Source organism: Natrix helvetica (genome assembly GCF_964273705.1).
Source record: "Natrix helvetica genome assembly, chromosome: 2".
Classification (NCBI taxonomy): Eukaryota; Metazoa; Chordata; class Lepidosauria; order Squamata; family Natricidae; genus Natrix; species Natrix helvetica.
Genome location: NC_138552.1, coordinates 270202205 through 270227097, shown reverse-complemented (window position 1 = coordinate 270227097; position 24893 = coordinate 270202205). Strand labels below are relative to the sequence as shown.

Below are 24893 nucleotides of genomic sequence, written 5' to 3'. Positions count from 1 at the left end.
ATTAAAATACTGAATATGGTTTGAGATCCTGACTTAATAGTAGTATCAGTCTTGCCCGTAGCTACCATGCACTAGAATGTCATTGGTAAAACATGAAGAGCAAGGGAAATCATGCCTGCATTCTGGGAAGAGTTTGAGCCCATTACTCTAAAACAGTGTTTCTCAACCTTGGCCACTTGAAGATGTCCGGACTCCAACTCCTATAATTCCCCAGCCAGCAGGTTCTAAAGGGCAGGAGTGACAGCGTAAAAGTCACATGTGTGATGGAGCTCTCTACTAGACAGCACCCATAGCATACCCCATTGAAATAAATTCATGTAATTGGGAAGAGACAATTCCTCAAATAATCTGGTATAATTTACATAAATAAATAAATGGGAGACATCATTGTATTGTATTGTATTATATTGTATTGTATTGTATCATTCCACCAATATAGACTAACTTCAAAATTGGGGTGATAATACAAAGTAATGGCATTTTCCTAAGTCCCATAAAAATTAGACTGTAGCTGAATAGTAATTATTTCAGTAGTTATCTATGTCTTATTTTATGTACCTAAAAAGTTGCATTTCTGTTAAAAAAAATTCTTGACTACTATAGGTAGTCCTTGACTTATGACCAAAATTGAGCCCGATTTTTCTGTTGTTAAGTGACATCCAGTTAAGTCAATCGGGTTTCCCCATTGACTTTGTTTATCAAAAGGTGATCACATGACCTTGGGACAGAGCAATGGTCATAAGTATGAACCAGTTGCCAAGCATCTGAATTTTGATCACTTGATCATGGGGATGCTACAAAGGTGGTAACTGTGAAAAATGGTCATAAGTCACTTTTTTCAGTGCCATTATAACTTTAAATGGACTGATGTAAGTCAAGGACTACCTGCACTATTGTGGGTTCAACTTTGTTGCTCTGCTGAACAACGGGTATGGCTCCTATGATTGTGAAATGTGGCTTAACTCTTATATTGCTTCTTTATTGCAGACCCCTGTAAAAGAGCCCAACAGTGAAAATGTAGATATCAGCAGTGGAGGTGGTGTGACAGGCTGGAAGACCAAGTGCTGCTGAATGCGTTCCTCTCGCCAAGCACCACCCATCACCCCTCCTCTTCTTGCTGTGGAATAAACCACTTGGCCCATTTTTAACCTTAAATATTTTTCTCCTCATCTTAACATGGCTCCACCTTTCTTTTGTTCTTCTGTTAGGGAGCGCTCACTGACTATAATTTTCTTGAAACAAACTGTATTAAAATCATGTCTGACGTTATTTTTAATGTACCAGCTGAACTCAATGCCACACTCTGGTTGTATTATAGCCCAGTCTTAACATTAAAATGTAGAGCGACCATTTCAGCTCCAGTCTGCAAACTGTACAAGAATAAAACCTAGCATTAACAGTTTATTTTGTACAACAGTGGGGTTTTATTATGAACACTGTGCTTAAGTCACCATATTTGCATCAGCAAAAAACTCATTCGCCTTGAGTATGTAAATGGGGTTTATTTTGTCCTGTGCCTTATATGGAAAGGAACTTAAGTTCTTCCCCTCCCCACTTTTTTTCTGTTCTGGTGGAAGCAAGACAGAAGATCAAATTCTACTGTGGTGACTTTACTATGATTGATGTAGAGGATTGAGGACAAAGGGGTTAGAGCAAGCTATTCCAATCTGCTTGATGTCTCTTTTCCTGTTGGTTTAAATTCTGACCAGTTCCTGCTGCCATTTTTTTCCTCTTTAGCAGTCCCCCTCCCTCCCCCCCTTTTTTTTGCCTGCATGCCGGTTTTATTTTTTTTATATATAGCGTGAAGTGTTAAGAGATGGCAATACAGTATGATTGCCAAATTTAATTCGAAGTACAGATCACAAATCTAGCTTTCTGAGGTAAAACGTGAAGTATTTACTAACCTTTGTCTAGCAGCTGTCAGACCAATTACTATTTCTCCCTTCCTTCCTGCATAGTTGTTGGGGTTTATGATATGGAAGAGTTAATTGCATGCACTAGTTTTCTATGGAGGATGATGTGGCTGTCTTCAATCTTTGTGTATGACTATACCATGTGGTTCCCAAATCTACAGCCATTCATAAAGAATTTGGTTTTCTTTGCTGCTCCAGGCAGGTGACTCAGTAGCCTAGTCAATATTTAAAATGTGGGGGAGGGGGGGAGAAAGAGGGCAAGTAAGTTTGAATGATCACACCCCTAGAATGTTTTCCTTCTGTGTTAAGTTCTTCACAATAAAAAATCCCTTGTTTACAACCCTGGGCAATTGTAACTTCTTTCAACTAATACTGAAGAATATTAAGCATAAATATCACTTTAAATTTTCTACTTAAGGAAGCAAGTATTCTCTGCTTTTGGGGGTCCCACGGGAACGGGCCTTGCTTTTCTGGTTTCCTGATTTGCCTCTCATTCTAGATCTGCTAGAAATGTCATTTAGACACCTATATTTAAACAACAGAGAGGAGGTGTTCAGTTTTGAAAATACTGGGAACGGGGGTCAAGGGCTTGTATCTTTTGAGGCTCATGTTAAATTTGGGTGCCTTGCTGAGTCATTCTTTTCACCACTTGGCCTGTCTGTAAAAGGATTTCCTGGCAAACTCCCCACCCCACCCCACCCCAGCTAGTCTCAGAGACAAGCTTGAGACAACCTTTTTGCACTTGTTTTTAGAAAATTTCCTCTACTAATTAAATCGGCTGATGAGGCTGACTAATTTTAATAAAATGGAAGTGTTGGAACTCTAGCCTTGATCTGGTTTCCTAATAATTTTCCTGTCTCCTTTCCCTTATGTTTGGGAATTGATTCCTATCCTGTTTGTTAATCAATCCCAGGTGAGTGGCAGTTAAAGGCAGAAACCAGGGACTTGAGGGGACAAATCAATGCAGTTCTGTTCCTCACATATTGATGTATTGATTAGTGTTGTAAATAGAAATTGTTACCTTTTTCAGATCTGCACTTTCTAACATTATCAAAAAGGGAATATAGAGTGTGCATAATTTTTTGTATAATCTTTGTTTAAAATGTGTGCTTTTTATTTGCTTCCTTGGGCTTGGCCCTCCTGTATGAGTCTCTTTAAGAACCTTTGTAAAAGCTGTGTTCATTAAGCACCAGGTAGTTAATCAAAACAGTCCACTCTCTGGTACTACAAGATGAAAAATCATACTCTACTTAACAAGTTAAATAAACTGAAATATTTCTAGCTGGTCTATTTCTGTTAATATTGAAAATGTGATTTGGTTTTTATTTTCTAAGTCCCATCATTTATATAATAGTAGGCAAAATAAAGTCATTTCTGGGTGTGCCTTTTTCTTGCTGGAGGGGCTAAAGACTAGGGGAAAAACTACTATACAATATCAGAAAAGGGTTTGTTTTAAATCTCATTGCTAAAAATACGAAGTCTAGTTCTCCTTTTGTTTACTCATGTCAGAAAGACTTCCTTGAGTCACATTTGACTTGAGACAGTTAACTGAATATGTACATGAAGTTTTCTTGGCAAGAGCATGAAAATAATATGCTCTTCCCAGAGTTTGAGTCTAAATGTGGTATAGAAGAGCATCTTAAGGACAATTGGTAACTAAATAAACTATCTTAACTTTGATCTCTTGTGTTGTGGCAACTTGGTTGGGTGTGATAATTGAAAGTTAATCCTCCTAGCTTTTCTAAGGTGATTTTCCAGTATAAATGGAAAGACTGGAGCAAATACGTTTGTTCTGCTCCTGATTTTCTATTATGTACAGTGGGATAACTGGCTGGTTAGCTTTCTCAATTTTATCAGTGATAAATACAAAATTCCCCTCAATTTGCTCTGTCAGCTGGTGTTAAGAGTGATACCAGCCATTGCAAAGCATGTAATGAGAACAAGGTATGCAACAAGGTATTCAATCCATGGGAATGGATTGAACAAAACCTGGAAAGGTTGATAATGGATGCAAGGGGTATGGATAACAGGGAAAACAAGATTGAAGTCTGAATAAAGTTCTGAATAAAGTAAACACAATGGCCAAGGAAACATACATTAAACCTTTTGATATCTCCACACTTATCTTGTAGTACCTACTTGGAGATTTCACACCCGGCTCTAAGCACAATCTTTCTATTTCTAGTACTTCCACAGATAGTCTTCATACTAAGCAGTAGCAATTTTAAAAATGCTACCGTGTTTCCCCGAAAATAAGACAGGGTCTTATTTTCTTTTGAACCCTGAAATAAGCACTTGGCCTTATTACTTGTCTTAATATTTTTGAGGTGCAGGATGAGGTGAGTGTGGCTACCTCATGGCTGCTGCTCTGTTGGAATATTTTACGAGGAGGACTTATTTTCAGGGGATGGCTTATTTTAGTGCATGCACTCAAAAGTCCGATTGGGCTTATTATCCGGGGAGGTCTTACTTTCAGGGAAACAGGATAGTATCTCTCTTCCAGCAAGCACCGGATAGCTGCCTTCTATCAAGATTTTGAATAGACCTTCACTTTCATTTCTGTTGCTTCAATCTACAGCTTAACTCATCTTTCTTGCCTTATATCTGTTTATTGTACAAATATTTATGAACCTCAGTTCTGATTTTTCCCATGATCTCCCTCAATAATTTACTTGGGAAATTGCAACAGTTGAGGTTTTCTGTGTGCAGAATAGTAGCTTTTTTCTGCTACTTGGTGGTTTTTCTCCTCGTTTTTCCCTTTTGTGACAGTGTCTCTAGGTTCATTCTCTGTAACACATGTACTCAGGCATATTTGCTTGGAAGCAACTAGCTTGGCCTCAAGCAGAATTACTGTGGGATATTCTTAAACTTAGCAGAATTCACTTTAACAGCAGAGGGTGCTGCTCTTCCATTTGAGAAGAGACCAAGAGTCCCATTTTGCTTAAAGCTGATAGGGCTGCTGTTCCTAAGGTTTGGATCCAGCCTCAAGGCCATATGCTCTGCACTTATATATTACTCTCCTGATTAAGACTATTTACAGATTTGGTATGAGAATTTTGTAATTTGATTCCCTATTTGCTTATAGACAGAAGACGATACTAAATACCCCTTTTTAGCAGTTTATTCCAAGAAATGCAGTTTATTTTAACGACATTGTACAACCCTTCCAAAATTCAAAGAAGGGCTGAAGGAGGAGGAAACAATTTAAAATAACATGGTTGACATAAAGCTACTATTCTGCTGTATAAATTCCAGTTCTTGCAGTTGCTTAATTTGCTAGCTGGCATACAAACTTCAATGTAGTTTGCTTGTACACACTCTAATTGAAGACCATCATTTCAAAAGAGACTGAACATAACAAGCTCTGCAAACCTGCCAGTCTTGCAGAGTTTATGGAGAGATTAGTTTTAATTTATCTTGTACTGGTTCAATTTTTAGATTGCACTATATCAGATTTCTTTTAACTATTGTTAGTTTAATCCTATAAAACTGGATTACATACAAAGCTAAGCTATAAATCATGTTACAACCATGTGGGGTTCATATACTACATCAGGGGTCCCCACTCCCAGATCCATGAACTGGCACTGGTCCTTGGCATGCAGAAACCAGGCCACACACACAAGTGGAGCCGCATCCATAGGATGCAGGCAGCACACGAAACTACATCCCCTCCGGTCCACAGAAAAACCTCTCTACACGGAAGCAGTCACTGGTGCCGAAAAGATTGGGGGCTGCTGTAATAATACCATCAGATCAAATAAACCACGTAAGAGCTTAATGCAATTTGTGGACATTAGTTGTGGGGCTCTTTGCCTAGGCCAGATTGGTCTTCACATTCTCATTTGTGATCTTTCTCCATTTTTATTCTTCGCAATCCAGTGGAATGTTGGAAACAAATTGCATAAAGGAATTAAAGACACTGTTCAGAAAAGAACCAAATGGGACCAAATATAGCATGGGGTGGGGGGGAAGCTGACAAAAAAGAAACGGATGTCACTGAAGGCTGTTGAGAAAATGATTACTGAAATTCACCCAGGGCAACTTTAGAAATCAGGCAGTTTTTCAGTGGCTTGGGATTTGCTGATTGCTCCATAAGCCCTCCTCCCTCTACTTAGGTAACCCAAAGTGGATCTACTGTGAGAAATTTAGCGAGGATTCCCGAAGCCATATCTTTGTTCCATCCTGCAATGGTATTTTAGAAGTTAGAGGAGCTCCTCTCAGAGGCATATTCCTGCAAGATTGGAACTCTTTCCCTCTCCTTTTCTCTCTTGCTCCTTCTGTCTGTCTGTCAATCCATCATGTCTTCAACGTCAAGGACATTTAAAGTGGTTTTATTTTTCTAAGATCACATTGTATTTTAAATGGAGCCAGATAATGGTGCTGTGCAGAATGGCTAGTGTAGTTTTCTATTTCCCCTGAGCAGTCAACACTTAAGGGGGCTTTCCAGTGTAAATAGAGTTGACTGTTAAAAGCCCTATTTTTTTTAAAAAAAGTGCAAAATGTACAGAATAAAATGTTTTATAACAAGGATTCCCAAACTGTCAAATGCATTAATAAGTCAAGCTGCTTGATTTACCGAGACATAAGTTAATTCTAAAAAGGAACTTGTACCTGGGTTCTCAGAATGTGAGTAAGAGCTCTTCATGATCAGGTTTTTGAGTCAGCAGAAAAGTTTGTCAAAATAAATTGCACTATCCCACAGCTGAGCTTTACTGCATCTTGGCAGCATGATCGGTCAATGCTGCTGTGCTTGGAAGCTGTGATACAGGACAGTGATTTAAGGGATTCCTAGCTTCCTTTCCCCTCCAGTCTGGCTTCGCCTACCAAAGGGAAAAAAATAACCACCCAATTGCTGCTAAGAAAATATGACTGCTCAATATCCCCTTTAGCTTCTTCCTGTGCTCCTCAAGACACCCATCTGGATAGTCACCTGGAATTTTACACCATTTTACACAACAGACAATACAAGCTTAGTTCCATAATTGGCCAGGGATAAGAAGAGGCATTATGGGGTCATGTCCCTTAAAATGAGTTAGTAAAATATAATTATGCATCAGCTAGAAGAACATGGGGATGGGTCCAGAATAATTTACTTCTTTTCCCTTATTTTCAATTATTAGTATGATTAGTGGGACATTCCAATCCTTTGCTCTATAATTGTTTACTGATACCTAATTTAATAATTCTGTAAAAGTGACTAAAAAGACCTGTAGATTTAGAATAACATAAAATATTTTCCAATAATCACAATTTAGGAATTTCAAACAATGTGCCAAGTTCTAACTATGTTAAAAGCTGTTTTTATTGAATGTATTTCTGTTTATCTACTTAATTAGTCTAAATTCTTGTAATAAATATGATTTAAGATATATCACATATTGTCCAACAATTCTGGAGAAAAATACTGCAATTGTCAATCTCACCTAATTCCAGATAAAGGTTTCCTCTGTCCAATTGTTTCCTACTTAAAGAAACGGTTTTCATCTGTTTATTAGCTGAGAGAGTCAGCGTTGTCTGAAGACATTTCTGTGATTATGTGACCAGCATGATTGAGGCACACAGAAAATTACATTCCCACCAAAGTGGTGCCTATTTGTCTACTCACATTTGCATACTTTGAAACTGCTAAATTGGCAGGAGCTGGGGAAGTAATGGGAATTCACCGCGTCTTACAGGGTCTTGAATCTGGGCTGTCAGTTTTGAAGCAGACAAGCTCAGTGTCTTTAACCACTGAGCCATCCTGCCCCCTCCACCTTATTCCAATGTCTCAATATTTCATGAAAATAAAAAAAATTAAACTTCCAGCCACAAACCTTATTAATGATGGGGAGATAATAGAAATTTCCTACAGATATCAAAAGGTTGAATAAGAACTTTCACTCATAATTGCTTTTGAAATTAGTCACATTTAAAGTAGATGTCAAAACATGTACGCCAAATGATGAAGTTGGAATTAGGAATATTAAACTTTCATCATCTTAAAAAACCTAATATTTAAATAATGAAAATCTAAGCTATTTGATGTGGGATTCCTTTAAGAATGGCAACCATGGACCTTTTCTAAATTATTAAATACCCAAAACACCAGTGTCGTATTTTGGATCTGATATTTCTCCAAGAACAGTTGCAACATGATCTGGCTTTGAAGTATAACAGGTTCACAGAGAAAACAGATCACTATCTATTGGGTTTCTACTTGCTCCATATCACCCCATCCTTTAGGGAGATAGATCTATTTGATTGGTCAACCTCAAGTGACTTATAAACCCTATGAGATTCCAGGGAAAACCTGGAATTTTTCCTGATTTACCTGAACATTCTGATGGAAAATTCAGCTGAATTCAGAGAATGTCAAGGCTGGGAAGAACAGGCTCAGATTCAATCTTGACAAAATCAAATTCCTGTGAATATTCGGGCCCACTGACTTTAAGAAACTTTAGTATTGCGTCCAAGTCTTTAGTCTAGCATGGCATTGCCCTTCCCCATTCATGACTGGTGCACAATGGGCTCACAGCTCTGGCTCAAAGAAAAGGTCGTCCAAGTGGTCAAGAGGACTTTTGCAGAGTATAATCTGAAGTGCCAGTTGTCTCTGTTTCTAAATTGAGAGGGACTTCAGATGGCGACCCATGCTAGTCATCACATGGCTGGGCTATTGCATTGCACTATACACAGGGTTATCTTTGAAGATCACTTTGAAGCTACAACTGGTTTACAGTGCAATATGACCAGTGATGGGCATGCCATGGAATGCTCATATGATAGCAGTACTCTACAACAGTGCTCCCCAACCTTTTTATCGCCGCGGACCGGTAAATGTTTGATAATTTTTCCGTGGCCCGCTTGTTTTGATTTAATAATTTTAATTTAATTGTATTTAAACATGCCTTCAAAATAAAATACAGCTACACCAAAAAATGAATATAAAGTGATTTATTTTATTTAACTCACTAGAATGCCAAATCAATGAGAACCCTGAGCTTGTTTCTTTGCAACAAGATGGTTCCAGTGTTATATAATGTCACTATCACTTAACAACGCTCCTGCTTAGCAACCAAAATGTTTGCTCAGGAACTCTGGCATTGAAGTGTGCAAGTCTTAAAGCTGTCAAGTTGCAAGACCCTTTGCACCCCTAACCCTTTAGGAAAAAAAAAAACCAGGGTCTTCAAACCTGACAGCTTGAAGACTTGTGGACTTCAACTCCCAGAATTCTGAGAGTGATTGATGCCCTTGGTGGACTTCAATTCTCAGAATTCTGGGAGTTGAAGTCCACCAGTCTTAAGAGCCAATTTTGCAGATCCCTGGGCAAAATTGGCTCTTAAGACTGGCGGACTTCAACTCCCAGAATTCTGAGAATTGAAGTCCACCAGTCTTAAAACAGCCCCTAGAAGCGAGGAGGGAGAAAAAGAGACGGAGGCCAAGGAGCTTTCCCCCCCCACCCCCTCCCAGCAAAAATCTAACCGGGGAGCCGGGGGGGCAGTAGCAAATTAGCCGGTCACGCCGTGTGGGCAGTAGCAAATTAACCGATCACGCGGTGTGATCGGCTTATTTGCTACTGCCCGTCCGGCTCCCCAGTTAGATTTTTGCTGGGAGGGGGCGGGGGGAAGCTCCTTGGCCTCCGTCTCTTTTTCTCCCTCCTCGCTTCTCAGCCCCGCCCGACTTCAGGATCCTCCCTAATCATTGTGGGTCGAAAAGAAAAAAGGGAAAGGGGCGCTTGTTTTGAAGTGCCCCTTTCCCTTTTTTATTTTTGACCTACACTGATTAAGGAGAATCCTGAAGTCACACAAGTCAGGCGGCAATGAACTGCGTTTAGCTGGAGCTGGCTGGAGACCGCGTGTGCGTGTCCACATCAAATATGCGACGCTGGCGCTGCGCGGCAGTTAGAAATTAGTGCGCGGCGTACTCTAGGCACGTGCGCGGCCGTGCGGCCCGGTGCCGATTGATCCACAGACCGGCACCGGTCCGCGGCCCGGGGTTTGGGGAACAAGGCTCTACAAGACATGATAGCAGCCTTCCAATATTTGAAGGGCTGTCAAAGGGAAGATGCCATTGATTTATTCTCCATAGCACCTGAAGGAAGGATAAGAAGCCCCCTCAAGATGAGCTGGACAGCACATGACAAGATGAGAAAAGAAGACAAGATGCAATGGGTGGAAGCTCATCAGTGGGAGATGAGCTGGAAATTAGGAATTTCTTGCCAGTGAGAATGATTAATGGAACTGCTTGCCTCCTGGAGTTGTGGATGTGCCATCACTGGAAGTTTTAAAGAAAAGGTTGGACAAGGCTAGTATAAGGCTCTTGCCCTAGGACAGGGGTGTCCAAACTTGGGAACTTTAAGATTTGTGGACTTCAACTCCCAGAATTCCCCAGCCAGCCATGCTGGCTGGGGAATTCTGGGAGTTGAAGTCCACAAGTCTTAAAGTTCCCAAGTTTGGACACCCCTGCCCTAGGAAGTTAGACTGGAAGACCTAAGGTTCCTTCCAGCCCTATGATTCTATGATGAAGTCATAACCTGAGTATTATTTGAGGTGCTGGTTATCATCTATAAAACCTTTCATAGCACAATGCCTGGTTGTTTGAAGGATGAAGTATCTTGCATTGTTTTTGTCCTGGCAAACTTAAGTAAAGTGGGTGTGTTCCAGATCCTCTTAATTGAACAATGTGATCCAGGTGAGTTTAAAAATTGCTTCTGTTTTTTCTTGCTTCTGGATTTCTATGATCTGTTTTTTAATTTTTATTATTATTATTTTAAAGTATAAGGCATCTACTGTTTACAGTTGAGCAGCCTCTCTACACATTGATGCATGTGTATGTCAATCTTGAATGTTTTAAAACACTTGTTCTTCATTAAATTCTGATAATTTCTAATCTGATTGTAATCTGAAATATTTTAAAATATTTGCTTCTGTAATTAAAAAATAACTATGAATATAAATATTATATTGCAAATTCCATAACATTTACATCCTACTGAAAATATATTGAACATTCTAACTGAATCTCAAATTAATTGATTATTACTTAGCAAATAGTTGCATTATACCCATACATTCTGGTTAAGAATATTGACCATTACAAAAAAAACAAACACATTATATGATCAGCATATATCTTCAGCTTGCTTTTATGAAAATCTTGCTTGATCACAGAACCTCCACATATCATTAATCCTTTCTAGAGATACCAGATTGGACCGGCAACCTCCTATTTACTGTCTACATGATGTTGGCTTTATCTTATCCCAAACTATGTTTTAGCAGCTCACTGTTCTGTGTACCACCAAATACCAGAGAAGCAGACTTATTTGGATGGTCAAATAAGGTGGAGGTTCCACCTTATTTGGACCAATTGGTGGTCAAAAAAGTCAAGATGTTGGCCATAATGGTACAACCCTTATAAAAAAAAATGGGTGGGCCACCAATCTTGACTTTTTTTTTTTACTATGGCCTTCAGACTCCTGTGAGGCAGAGACTGAACAGGGCAACCTGCTGAAATGCAGGTAATTGTCCTGCCCTAAGGTTTGTTAAAACGAAGAAGCTGGCTACAGAATGTCACCAGGTGTTTTGATGAAGGTACTTTCCACCTATACCTTTCCTCCATTTTTCTCGCCCTTTCTTTCATCTTTATTTCCACTGTGAGGAAAGGTTGGCACTGCTTTCCTGGAGCAGCTGGAAGCCCCCCAGAAGCTAGAAACCAAAGTAACTGGTCAATGGGTTGACTTGACTGGTCTCCTGACTCCAGTCAAGGTGATGAGGAAGGGAAATGTCAGGCCATGTTTGGAAGCAGAAACAGATCTACCTTCGATGGTAGTAAATAACAGGCTCGGGGCAACCTCCAGCCTGCCTGTGTGTGCAGGAGACATCTTGCAGATGGCCAGGAAGCCCCACACAATTCAGTTAGGCCTACTCCGAAATAGGCTGCCCTAAGAGACTGGCTGGCGGGAGGAAAGCCTCCTCCTCAACCACCGCAGAGGTGATGGGTTGATTTATTCTGGCCGGGTTGCCTCTGGGAGCCCTCGCGAGTTCCGGCTTTAGCCGCCCGCTCCGAGGTCGAAGCGAGGCCACTGCCGCGGGGAAACCAGAGAAGCGTCGAGGAGAGAAAGAACGGAGGCTCAGCCGCTTCGGCCATTCAAGGGGCGCCTGCGAGGGGGGGGGGGTGCGAGCGCGTCCACGGCGGGCCCTCCAGTGGGCGGGTCTGGCCGGCCTCCAGGCGAGCGAGCGAGCCGGCAAGCCGAGAGAGGTATGTAGCCGCCGGAGCGAGCGCCACCTGGTCCCCCGCTGGCCGAGGTTCCCTGCCCGGCCGGGAACAGCAGGCCCTGCTAGACGGGGCGGGCGGCTCTGCTCTTGCCCGGCGCGTCGCAGCGGTCGTCGGAAGAGGAGGAGGAGCAGCGCCCGGGCTTCGCTTGTTGCGGCTGCTGCTGCTTCTGAACGGCGCGAGCGAGCGAGGAGGTGGAGGGCGATGCTCCTGCGGCGGCGACGGGGCGGACGGCCAGCATGGAGCGATTGGCGGCAGCTCTGGGCCGCCTGGCGTGGAGCTCCGGCCCGCCGCTGCCGCTCGACCTTATCGTGGCCAAATGCCGCTTGCCCGCCCTCGTGCGCCTCGGCCCGGGTGGGTCTCCCGCTGGCGGTGCGGGTGGGCAGGCGGAGGGGGCTGCTTCTTTCGGTTGGGGATCGTTGCCGTGGCTGGAGGGAGATTTCCGGGCCTCCCCGGATTACTTGTGTTTGTCAGCGAGGCGGAGGGCGAGAGGCGCTGTGGGTAAAACCGGGAGGGAACCGGGGAAGCAAGTGCCTGAGCCAAAGCGGGGTGTGGCGGAGGGGTGCTGAACCAAAACTTCCCCGAGTTGCTTTAGGTTCTTTATCCCTGTGAAGCTGATGCAGGTGGCAGCGCGATCTCAAGGCGGATTCTCCGGCGCCATAGAAATGAATGGACGGCTCTTGTGCTGATCTCGTGTACAGCATTTCGACGGCATCCCGCCTCTTCTCTCTCGTCCAGGCGTTGCGAGCCCAGTCAGGGTTCCTCCCTCCCGAAAGGGGAGTCCCGGCATTCCTGTCAGGGATTCCTCTTGCAGGTGAAGCAGGCTTTGCACGGAAAATTTGGCGTGCCGATCTGGTGCGCGGGGGCGGCGCGGGGCGGGTGTGGGGGAGGAAGCCTGGTCCCTGGAAACCGCTGAGCGGTTCATTTGCTTCTGGCTGGACTTTTTTGGTTTTTGTTTTGTTTTGTTTTAGCGGCCGGTTCTCTCCCCCCCCCCCCTCCTTCCCGTAGGGTTCGTGGTTGGTCTCTGGTACAGATGCAAAAAAAATGCGCTGCGGGATGGTTTTTATGGCAATTTTGCCCGTTCCGTTCATTTCTCTTTCCCAAGGTTTGCCCTCTCCCTTGCCCCACTTTTGTTCCCTCTGATTACGGGGAGGGATAGCTTGCAGATCCCTGGGGTGGGAGGGAGGGAAGGGTAGGGGGTGGCAAGCTGCCCGGCTTCGGGTTTTGTACAGCGTGAGAAGAATAGGGAGTTTGGCTTTGAACGATGTTTTGAATACTAATGAGAAGGGAAGCTTGCTTCCGCCCCCGCTCCCCCCCCCATTTTTCTTGTGAATGGATTGGGGTGGGAGGGCAGGGATACGTATATAATAACCCCCTCCCCGCATGACTCGGTTATCTGTATTACCCCATTTCAAACTCCTCGGTTGTCTGAAAAGCCCTAAGGAAGCTGTCCTGATTTGTAAAAAAAACAAACCAACAAACCTTCCCCTTTCCCAAAAACCAAGAGGAATTGGAAAGCCGGCTGGTCTGTTCCTGGAGGTTTTGCCATTCTTGCTCAGGGAATACAACCAAATGCATTGGATTAACCCGCTGTAGCCACCAAGCGTTAAGACAGATGGGCCCTTTGCCTGAGCCAGGAAAGCGCTTCCATTTATGATGAGCCTGCAGTGTAAGGTGAAAGCTGAAGACAGGCTTGGCCATACTTAATGAAACCCAATAGCTTGGGATTGACGGAACCTGATTAAGGAGATCAACTGAAGACCAATACGCGGAACTTGACTAGCTTTGATCTTGGTTAGGCTGTGTTTTCCTAGTTTGCTGTTTGGTGTGCTGTTTGATTCAGGAGTATTGCGCGCATCCGGACAGGGATCTAAATAATCACCTTGTAAGAACCCAGCAGAAAAGGTCCTTTGAAGAAGGCTGGAAAATGATTTCTCTACTTTGAGATAGTTGTTCCACCTTAAAATGTTTGATAAAGCAGAAGGAAATATACAAACTCTGTGATTGGAGCACCCCACCAGAAGAAGTTATTCAGAGATGCTGTATAGTAGACCTCTTTTCTAGAGGCTGGTTAGCTCCTTTAAAGGTAAAGATTTATACAAGTCAGGAAGTTTCTCACATTCCCTTTTAGGACTTGATGCACATTGAGAATGTGTGAAAAAAGAATGCCCAGGGCTGGATATATATTTTTTCATTACCTGGCAGGGAAACTTCAGGTGACATGGCTAAATACTCCTGGAGCTGGTGTATTTAGCTTCAAAGCAACTTTTTAATGGGCCTCTTTCAAGTTAGATGTACAAAGGTGATGGAGAAACAGCTCTGGGGAATAGTATGTTTAATGGACACCCGATATTATCTTGCTGGTTTTTACTTCAATTTCCATCAACCCCAGCCTAGCATGAGTAATGACAAAGGATTCTCGGAGATGTAATCCCAGAATAGCTTTAGGACAAGTTTCGTACTCCTACTATACTGTTTTGATACTTACGGTAAGAAAAGTGCTAGTCTATGGTGGCAAAACACAAGAAAGAATCTAGTATCACCTTTTCCAATTAACAAATTGTATTAGGCATATGTTTTGTAGGAAGATGCATGCTATTTCATCAGATGTGTTGAGTGGCTAGATTGATGTCGGATTTATATTGGGATGACAAGTGGGAAAGGAAGACAGGTTGACTATGTAGATCTGATTATATAGATCATAAAAGGTAAAAATAAAGGTTCCCCTTGCACATATGTGCTAGTCGTTCCTGACTCTAGGGGATGGTGCTCATCTACGTTCCAAAGCCGAAGAGCCAGCGCTATCCGAAGACGTCTCTGTGGTCATGTGACTGGCATGACTAAATGCCAAAGGTGCACAGAACACTGTTACCTTCCCACCAAAGATGGTCCCTATTTTTCTAGTTGCATTTTTTGCATGCTTTTGAACTGCTAGGTTGGCAGAAGCTGAGACAAGTAACGGGAGCTCACTCCATTACGCAGCGCTAGAGATTCAAACTGCCGACCTTTCTGATTGACAAGCTCAGCGTCTTAGCCACTGAGCCACCAAAATATCAGAAATATTTTTAAATCCTACATTAGTAAAGTCACTGCATGCAAGGCTTTGAGCTTTTGACCCCTTACATCCAGATTGTATTTCATCTTTGACTCTGGATGGGGTGACACTTCCCCAGAGTGAGCTGGTATGCAGCTTTGGCTATTGGGGGGGGGGAGGCTTGTCAGATTTGTCTAGTATGCTAATTGCCCCTTTTCTGGAACCCGGAGGCCTTGCTCACAGTCAGTCATGCCTTGATTACCTCTCCTTTGGATTACAGCAGTGTACTCTGTGTGCGTCTGTCCTCCAAGACTTCCAAGAAACCTCAAGTGACCCAGAACTCATCAAGGCACACTGTGTTGCAAGGCCCTAGGTTTGCTCATGTAACACCTTTGTTGCATGAGCTGCACTGGTTTCCAGTTTCTTTCAAGGTGCTGGTCCTCACCTTTAAAACCCTCTGTGGCATAGTGCTAGGTTATCTGAGAGCCCCCCTTTCCCTAAGGACATCTACCTGTCCTACCAGGTTAGATAGCATGGACATGCTCCTAGTCCCTTCCTTTAAACATTGCAATTTTGGAAGTATGCCTTTTCTGTTGCAGCTCTTGGCCTACGGAACAGTCTTCCCCTTGAAGATCAGCAACTTTTCCCTTCCTAACGCCTAGTAAAATACTGAAGACCTGGCTTTCCCCCCCAATTGCTGGGATAAGATGAGGTGACTGTATGTCGGAAGCTTCCTTTGGCACCAGGGTTTTGTTTTCATGCATTTAGTTTTAATATGGGTTTTTTATGTTTGATTGTAATTTTTGTTTGGGAGTTTGCCCAGAGTTTACTATGAGATGGGCAGCTATATAAATGTTTCAAATAAATAAATGCAATCTGATGAAGCGAGGAGCAGCTGGTGAAAGCTTACTCCTTTTAATAAAATTTGTTGGTTGGGAAAGGTTTGCAAGACTTCCTCTGGGGTTACTTTAGAATCTCAAGAATGATGTGTTTACTGTATATTGGCTCTTTTTGGTTATGTGCATTTTGGGGGTGGAGGGGTGGAGTAGCTCAGCTCCAAGTTTGTTAGGGGAAACCTTTCTGTCTAATAGCCTCCCTTCCCTTGTCCAGCTGCCAGATTTTCAGGCCCTATCCTTGTGTGATTTGCATCTAAAGACTGGCTAAGGTGCCTTTTGTCTGAGAGCTTTGTCATTCCATTCCATCTCTCTCCCACCCCACCACCCGCCTATTGCTGGCTCTGAGCTCCAGCTTTGTCCAATGTGAAGAAAGAATGAGTGTAAATCTGTTGGGAGAAACTGGTGCCAAAATTCAAGTGGGCCAAGGAGGGAAGGAGATTGCAGAACAGGATCCTTTTTAAGCATCCTAAGCACCTGAAAAAACAACAACAACCCCAACCTACGGTAAATAAATATCTGACACAAAATCTTTTACCAGAATAATGAAGAGTTCTTTATCGTCAGGTATATATGGTTAGTTAACCAGAATGTGTAAAATAGAATGTGTAAAATTAAGATTACAGATAGAAAATAGAATTAAGACCAGGTGAAGTGTTAATACCACTTTATAAGGCCTTGGTAAGGCCACACTTGGAATACAATGTCCAGTTTTGGTCGCCACAATGTAAAAAAGATGTTGAAACTCTAGAAAGAGTGCAGAGAAGAGCAACAAAGATTATTAAGGGACCGGAGGCTAAAACATATGAAGAACGATTGCAGGAACTGCGTATGTCTAGTTTGATGAAAAGGAGGACTAGGGGAGACTTGATAGCAGTGATCCAATATCTCAGGGGTGGCCACAAAGAAGAGAGAGTCAAGCTATTCTCCAAAGGACCTGAAGGTAGAACAAGAAGCAGTGGGTGGAAACTAATCAAGGAGAGAAGCAACTTAGAACTGAGGAGACATTTTCTGACAGTTAGAACAATTAATCAGTGGAACAACTTGCCTCCAGAAGTTGTGAATGCTCCAACACTGGAAGTTTTTAAGAAGATGTTGGATAACCATTTGTCTGTAGTGGTGTAGGGTTTCCTGTCTAAGCAGGGGGTTGGACTAGATGACCTCTTGGGTCCCTTCCAACTCTGTTATTCTATTCCATTCTATGACACAAATCTCTTTCCCTCTTCTTTTTACCTTATTAACCTATATAATGAGTGCAAAGGACCTCTTTCTGTGGATTACGTGTTCCTTCTAAGTGACAAGAGATATAGAAAGAAAAGGAGAAGGAAAATCTGTGCTCCCTGTTACAAAAAGTTTGGTATATGCTATTTAGGGATTATGGGAATGAAATGCAGCATATGGCGATGGAGCAGTAGAATTTGAAAACAATGGTTGGAAGCATAGTGTAGATAGGTAAGGTGGAGAGAGACCTATCCCATAGGGACAGCAGGTACCATCCTTAAGACGGGCAACATGGGATTATTTTGTGCACCTGATAAAAAAGGGCATTATAGGTAGAAACCTATGCTATTATTTGTGCTCGATTTTTAAGGTGACACAAAACACCCTTCTTTTCCAATGTTGCTTAACATCTATATGAAACTCAGAGGGAAAATATTTATCTGTTTATGGTAAGTTATCATGAATATGCTGCTGATATCCCGTTGAATATATCTCTGCTTGGACCAGGCAGGAGATATAAATTAGAAATGATTAGGATGACTCAGGTTGAAAGTCAATTCCAGACAGATGGAGTTTTGCTCATCCAGAAACCACCACTTTGTGGCTGGCCACTACACTGTCTGTGGATGGGGTTGTGCTCCCTCTAATGGAGCAGGTCTATGACTTGCAGGTTCTCCTGGGCAGCTCCTACTAGATCAGCTGATTTGATCCTGTGGTCAGAGGATCCCAGAGGTTATCCATGAACAAGATCAATACAGAGGTGGGCTTCAAAAAAATTAGCAAGGGGTTCTCTGCCCAGTTGTTGGGTGGGTGTGGCCATGGTGAGCATGGCCTAGTCGGCCTCTTGCACCACGGTGGGGGGGGGTTGTTTTTGCCCTCCCCAAGCTCCGGAGGCTTTCCGTGAGCCTCTGGGAGGACGAAAACGACCTCCCCAGGCTCTGGAATCCTGTGAAGGCCAGAAATAGGCCCATTTCTGGCGTTCCCGAACTTCTGGTAGACCTGTATTTTGCCCTCCCTGAGCCTCCGCCCACACCCTGCACTTTCCTGCATCCAAAACAGGCCGCGTGGGGACTCCTGGGAGGGGCAGGGAGGGGTGGCCGGAGCCAGCCAGGAGTGGGATTTGGGGGTTCTCCGAACTGCACATAATCTTAGCTAGAGGTTCTCCTAAACCCCTGCAAACCCCCAGCAGCCCACCCTTGGATCAGTGCCTTCTCAGTACTTTACCCCAGTCCAAATCCCAAATGAAAAAGATCCATATAATCCTTTCTCTATACTTATTGGATTTAAGATAAACATACTTGATCAACAAAATGTAAGTCACTTGACAAAGCGATAAATGATAACCAATGCATCCAATTAGTACTAGAAGTTATAGATCAGATTTAGATATAATTCCATAGATAAGAAAACCCAAATTGTTGATGTAGCAGAAATCCATATACAACACAATGCAAGAATGGTTTCTCATTAGAATTTAATTCTACATCAATTTACTTCACAGTAGAATGTTGTTTTAGACATGTTAGTAGCATCTCATGATTTAGTTATTCTTCTGAAGAATGAATTAAAGCATTTTTTCCCAGTAAAAATATAGAATTTATGCAGCCATTCGTATATACAGTTCAATGTATTTTGAAGGGATATGTGGTTTAGAAAAACTTATTAAGAATATATTGGTTGCAATGGAGTTATAGCCATCATAATGCGCTCCATTCTACTATGAAACATTTCTCAGAATTGTTGAGCTTTATAATATCGCCACCACATGTGGGGGGGAAAAATCTGTTACCTTATACTTGCATTTTTTACAGTTTTAGGAAAGAGAATTATTTACTTTCGTGATCAAGAGTGGAGTAACATAGCAACAGTAACACATCTTATGCCAATTTTCTCTAACAATAATATGCCAAGTCAATCTGAGGCTCTTCCATTTGAATTCCCAGTGTTCCGTCTCAATGACTATATTCAAATTCTGCTTCCCTTTAATGATACAATCCTTATTTCATTTTTTGGGGGTAAATATTATGTAAACTGTCAAAGCTGAAGAAGTGCATAAGTTCAAGCTGTTGAATGGGCCACTGAAGAGACTCGGGGAGATGGAAACCAATCCGCTTGAGAAGTGTCCGCTGATGTCCGCCTATTATCAAAAGAACGGAAGCAACCATTTTGTGGGAGCACCGCCCCTTTTGAACAAGAAGGGCGGAGCTTGTGTTGGCTTGCTTATTTGTGCTTTACTACTTTATTATTTATAGTACAGTGAGCATATTTTCTTGGAAAAAATAAAAGATATGAAAAAAGGCAGATCTGAAAAGGATTCATAGGGGGAAATTGTTTATGTTTATAACTTCATTTCATAAAAGAAAAGTCAAGAGCAAAATTTTAAACAAACACTTACAAAAATGGCTATTGTAATAAAAAATATCCAAAATCAACTGATACACAGCATGCAAATTTATTTTACTAAAAATATTCAATTTTCATATTTTTTTTTTACCTGAATGTGGAACACTGAGCATTAGATGGTATTTTTGGTATGGTAAAAAATCAATCGACTAAAGTAAACGGCAAAAGTGAGTTTTTGAAAAAAATAGAAATCTAAAGGATGGCTTTCTGAAATAAAGGAGTGTCTTTTATTAGAAAGGACATATGGTCACTGTAATGTACTGGTTTTTTTAAAAAAATATCTCATAGTCTTGTTTTATACCTTTAATACATCGTGCATGGCTAAGATGGAATTCTATCCTTGTGTATTTCTATATAACTTCCCTGTGTATTTGGATGTTAGATATAACATGCTGTATAGGATATACATTTTGTCCTGGGTTATTTTGTGGATTTGAAATGCCTATGCTATGTGCACCCCAACGGCAGAGTGGGGGGAGAGGAGGAGGAGGAGAAGGAGTGAATTCTCCATTGCAGGCCCAGATTTAGCATCAGTACAAAGGATTGTTCCAAGCAGGGATTTGGGTCTGCAGCTCTCGCCATTGAGCACAAAGGGCTGTTTCTGGGACAACCTATCTCTTGGCAGCATAGGCCCCTCTCTTCTGTTGCATTTGGCTGGGGGAAGTGGAGAGGGATGAGCTCCGCTCTTGGAGCTGGCATCTCAGGGGTGTTCTGGGCCTGGGGGAAGAGCTGTAGTAAAGTCTTCCAGTTTCTCTCATTCTCAGTGTAATTCCTGGGGTGACATTTCAAGAGACAGAGTGCCACGTTCAATGAGATGTCTATGTTAATCTGATGCATTCTGTACTGTACCTTGGTGCTTTATTTTCAGCCAATGAGGCCCAAGCTTTCTGGAAAACATCAGGTTGGGGAAGAAGGGACTTAGAGAGATTGACTTACGCTTAAAAGTCCTGCCAACATTGGAGTATGCATTGCTCAGGGTTTACAGACGATGACTCTAAAAACTCTCTATTGCCTTGCTACATTGCCATTAATGATTCGAAGAAGGCTTTGCAGATATTGGCAGCATGGAGAAGTTGACTGATTTGAGTAGCCAGGTGCCTACCGGTCATATCATAATGGGACTTTTATGCAGAAGGGCTCTGTGTCTAACTTTTGGAAAGTAAGAGTACCCAACTGGGGATTTACCCCATTGATGTGAGAATATGAGGGGGTGGCTTTCATTTTAGTTGAACTCTTGATGGCGTTTTTCATCTTGCAGCAGCTTCCAGGACAGCTCCCAGAATTCTGATTGAAGTAATCTGACTAGAGTCTTCTCTCCTTTATTGTCATCACAATAATGCTGGGTTGGTGCACATCTAAAAGATAGTTTGGGTGAATGCATAGCAATCTCACACCTCTTCTCGTTTCTGTCACAGGGGAGTATGTAGAGGGGGTCAGTGACCAAGATGTGCTTCTCATCCACTCCTGTCGTCAGTGGACTACAGTGACGGCCCACAGCTTGGAGGAAGGACATTATGTCATTGGCCCCAAGATTGACATCCCCCTCCAATATCCAGGTAACAGAACGGTGAGAATTCAGTGAAGCACATTATTTGAAGGGAAGTAATGGGAGAAGGTTAGACAGCAAACACTGGGATTTTTCTACAGATACTCTGATAGCTCTCCTAACTTCTTGAATGTCTCTGGTTAGGTTAGTTTCTTTTCTTTTATTTCTGATCAGCAGTGACGTACCTTTTCTGAACCTTGATGCATCAATCACATTGACCTAGGTAATAAACTATAAAGTGAAAAAGAGAGATCCCTGCCTCACAAACTTATAAAATGAAGTTGGGAGAAATGGATAAGAGAAGAGCTGGACTGCTGTTTACGGATCTGGGCCTAAAAGAAATAGAGATCCCTCAACTCTGCTTCTAGTTCTGTAGCGGCTTGATACTAGGACCACAGGCCGGGTTATAGGCCTCGATACACACCAAGCTGGTCTTAAACTGATATACTAACAGTCTCTCTGGCCTCTCTGGTGATGGACAGGGTCCCCCTGGATGGCAGCCTAAGGGCTGACATAGAGTGTTAGGTTATAGAGCAGTGTTGGCGAACCTTTTTGGCACTGAGTGCCGAAATGGAAGCACGCAGGTGCAGGTGAGTGCTGTAAACTGGAAGAGCAGCTTCCCGGCACACATGTGCATGCTGGGAAGCTGAGCTTCCAGTTTCTGGCACACATGAGCGTGTGAAGCTCAGCTTCCTGGTGTGCACATGTGCGCCAGGGAACTGCTCTTCTGGTTTTCGGTGCTCCCGCGCATGCGAAGATTATCTAGAGGGTGCGCATGCGCCAGAAACAGAAAGAGCAATAGAGATGGCTCTGCGTGCCACTTCCGGCATGAGTGCCCTAGTTTTGCCATCACTGTTATAGATTAACAGAAATTTCTGCACTGTTGAATTAGCAAAACATCAGCCAGGAAAGTTTTAAAAAAATATGGGAACACTCCTGATCAATCCAGGAGTGGTGTTATCCCAGTTGCTCCTCCCACTCCACCTCGCTTATGGACATGATAGATTGGATCAGCGGGGGGTGGCTGAGGCAGCTGGCATGGATATTGACACCAGCGGAAGATGGCTTCGGTAGTTGGCGTGGGCACGGTTGGAGTGGGGGGGGCTTCGTTGTGGCTCCCTCCGGTATCACCGCCGTTGCCTGGGCCACCCTACTGGGCCATTTGGCCCCTCCTCCTGTGTCACTATGGACTGGGTCAATGGAGTGCGGCCCTGGCGATGGATATGAGCGCGGCTGGCATGGATGGAGTTTGGCTGTTGGAGTCGTTGAAGTTGGAGCAGCCACCGCTGCCGCCGCTGTCCTCACCGCCACCATCACTGGCCGCTTCACCACCTCGCAATCTATCATCTGCTGCAATTTTGATAGCTGGCCGTTACTCTTACATACTGTCCTTAACACCGACCATTTCTATGATGGACACAAGCTTCCTGCTACCCCCTTGAACACTGTTGGCTGCCCACCCCCCCATGGACATGTCATCTCCTCGTTCCATGTCCCCATGATGTCATCCCGTTTGGTTGATGCCACATTCTCCTCTATGTTATACTGCGACAGAACTTTACTCCCTCCGGGAACTCCCCCTTTCCCGGGGATGGCCCTCTTGCCTATCAAGACGCTTCCTTAATGATGGATCTTGGGATCCTGAGAGGTGGCATGCGAAGAAGAGATTTCTTAGGGGTTTTTTACAGGGGGTTTTTAATCAAATTTTAAGGGAGGGGCAGGGGGGTTGATTTGGATGGCTCAGTCAGGCTTGGGGGGGAGTCTGCCAGGGCACAGGCCAGAGCTAACTAATGGGTGCAGGTCGGGAGTGCTGGGAAGGGTTGGGATTCCGAGGGAGACATTATGCCATTCCATTGGGGGGTTTACTGTTTGTGGGATAGGCAGATATGGTGGGGGCCGAGGGCCAAATTATGTTCGGGGGACGCGGGTTCGCTGTTTAAGAGTGATCGCACATTCCAGCCCTCATCGCCCTTCTCGCACCCCCGGGTGCTCGGGTTTACAGGACCCTGGTCTCCGGCTGGTGTCGCTTAACGCCAGGTCCGTGGTGCATAAGACTCCCCTCATTTACGACATCATACAAGAGGGTAGAGCGGACCTGGCGTGCATTACGGAGACCTGGTTGGGCCATGGGGCGTTTCACCAGCCAAGAGCCCGGGGCAGGGGCGGGGTGGTGGTGGTGGTTATTAGGGAAAGTCTCAGACCTCAGGAGGTCACTGTGCCTCAGATAGGCGGGTGTGAGTCCCTTTTTGTGAAATGGGGCCTTGGAGCTCAGGTGGGCCTTTTTGTTACGTACCTGTCTCCCTGCTACGTTTCATCGGCCCTGCTGAAGCTGCTAGATGTGTTAGCTGGATTGGCGGTTGATTTCCCCAGGCTTATGATCCTGGGGGATTTCAATCTGCCTTCCATTGGCGAGACATCCGAGTCAGCTTGGGTGTTCATGGCTTTTAGGCGGCCTGCACTGGTTGCCGGTTGTTTTCCAGGTACGATTCAAGGTACTAATTATGACCTTTAAAGCGCTCCATGGTTTAGGCCCCAGGTACCTGCGAAATCACCTACTGCCACCAGTAGCCTCCCACCGTCCAGTGCGATCCCACAGAGTTGGCCTCCTCAGTGTGCCGTCGGCCAGACAGTGTCGGCTAGCGACCCCCAGGGGGAGAGCCTTCTCTGTGGGAGCGCCTTCCCTCTGGAATGAGCTGCCCCCGGAGCTTCGCATAATCCCTCCGGTCCTTCCGACGCGCCCTAAAAAGTTGTCTTTTCCAGCAAGCCGGCCTGGCCTGTTAATTTTATCTAATTTTTAAAATGTTAGTGTTATATTAATTCGGTTTGTTTCTTAGATTGTTTCTAATTTTCTTTTAAGTTTTGTAATATGTGTTTTTTAATGCTGAGTCCTTTGGGAGAAGGGCGGCATATAAATCCAATAAAACAAAACAAAACAAACAAACAAACAATCCAGTGGCTCTATATCTGGGATGGGGAACCTAAGGCACGCGTGTCACAGGTGGCACGCAGAGCCATTTGTCAGGGCATGTGAGGTGTTGCTCTGTCAGCTGGCCAGCGTGCATGTGCGCGCTGGTCAGCTGAGTTCAGCTTTTTTTAAAGCCATTTTTCTCCAGGCTCCAGAGGCTTTATAGGAGCCTGGGGAGGGCAAAAACAGCCTCCCCCCCCAGAGGCCCTCCGGAGACTTCAGGAGCTTCCCTGAAGCCTCCAGAGTGCAAAAACCCGGCCCTACGGGCAAACCGGAAATTTGGGGACGGACTTCCGGTTTGTTCGTAGGGCCGGTTTAAGCCCTCCGGAGCCTCCAGGGGCCTTCAGGAGGCTTTCCTGAAGGTTCCGGAGGACGAAAAACGACCCAACGGACAAACTGGAAGTCACTTCCAGTTATGTTCGGGGGAAACTGGAAGTCACTTCCGGTTTGTTCATAGGGTCCTCCCGAGCCTTCAGGGAAACTTCCGGAAGGTCCCTGAAGACTCCGGAGGACCTCCGGAGGGGCGGGGAAGGCTGTTTTCATCCTCCCCAGGCTCTTAAAAAGCCTCTGGAGCCTGGGGAGGGAGAAAAAAGCATGCAAAAAATGGGGGGTTGCGCCTGTCATGCATGCATGCACACTGGGGGGGTGTCATACATTGTATTAT

At 43.9% G+C, this 24893-nt stretch overlaps 2 protein-coding genes across 6 annotated transcripts in view; both read left to right on the top strand.

Annotated features, from left to right (window-relative positions):
- Nucleotides 1-3194, top strand: part of RAB10 (RAB10, member RAS oncogene family) — a 35529-nt gene extending 32335 nt beyond the window's left edge. Inside the window, exon 6 of the mRNA XM_081942376.1 lies at nt 988-3194. Within this exon, the coding sequence (XP_081798502.1) occupies nt 988-1071 (84 nt within the window). The 3' untranslated portion in view covers nt 1072-3194. The remainder of the gene's footprint in view (nt 1-987) is intronic.
- An 8200-nt stretch (nt 3195-11394) lies between these two features.
- GAREM2 (GRB2 associated regulator of MAPK1 subtype 2) overlaps nt 11395-24893 on the top strand; it is a 34467-nt gene continuing 20968 nt past the window's right edge. Inside the window, exons 1-2 of one of the 5 annotated variants that reach the window (XM_081940354.1) lie at nt 11395-11412; nt 21134-21274. Coding sequence is in view for 3 of the 5 variants with exons in the window: in XM_081940351.1 (XP_081796477.1) it covers nt 12837-12981; nt 21134-21274 (286 nt within the window). In the remaining 2 variants the exon portion in view is untranslated. Of the gene's footprint in view, nt 11413-12282; nt 12522-12733; nt 12982-21133; nt 21286-24893 lie in introns of those variants that run through there. The other 4 variants (XM_081940355.1, XM_081940352.1, XM_081940351.1 and 1 more) reach the window with 4 other exon arrangements.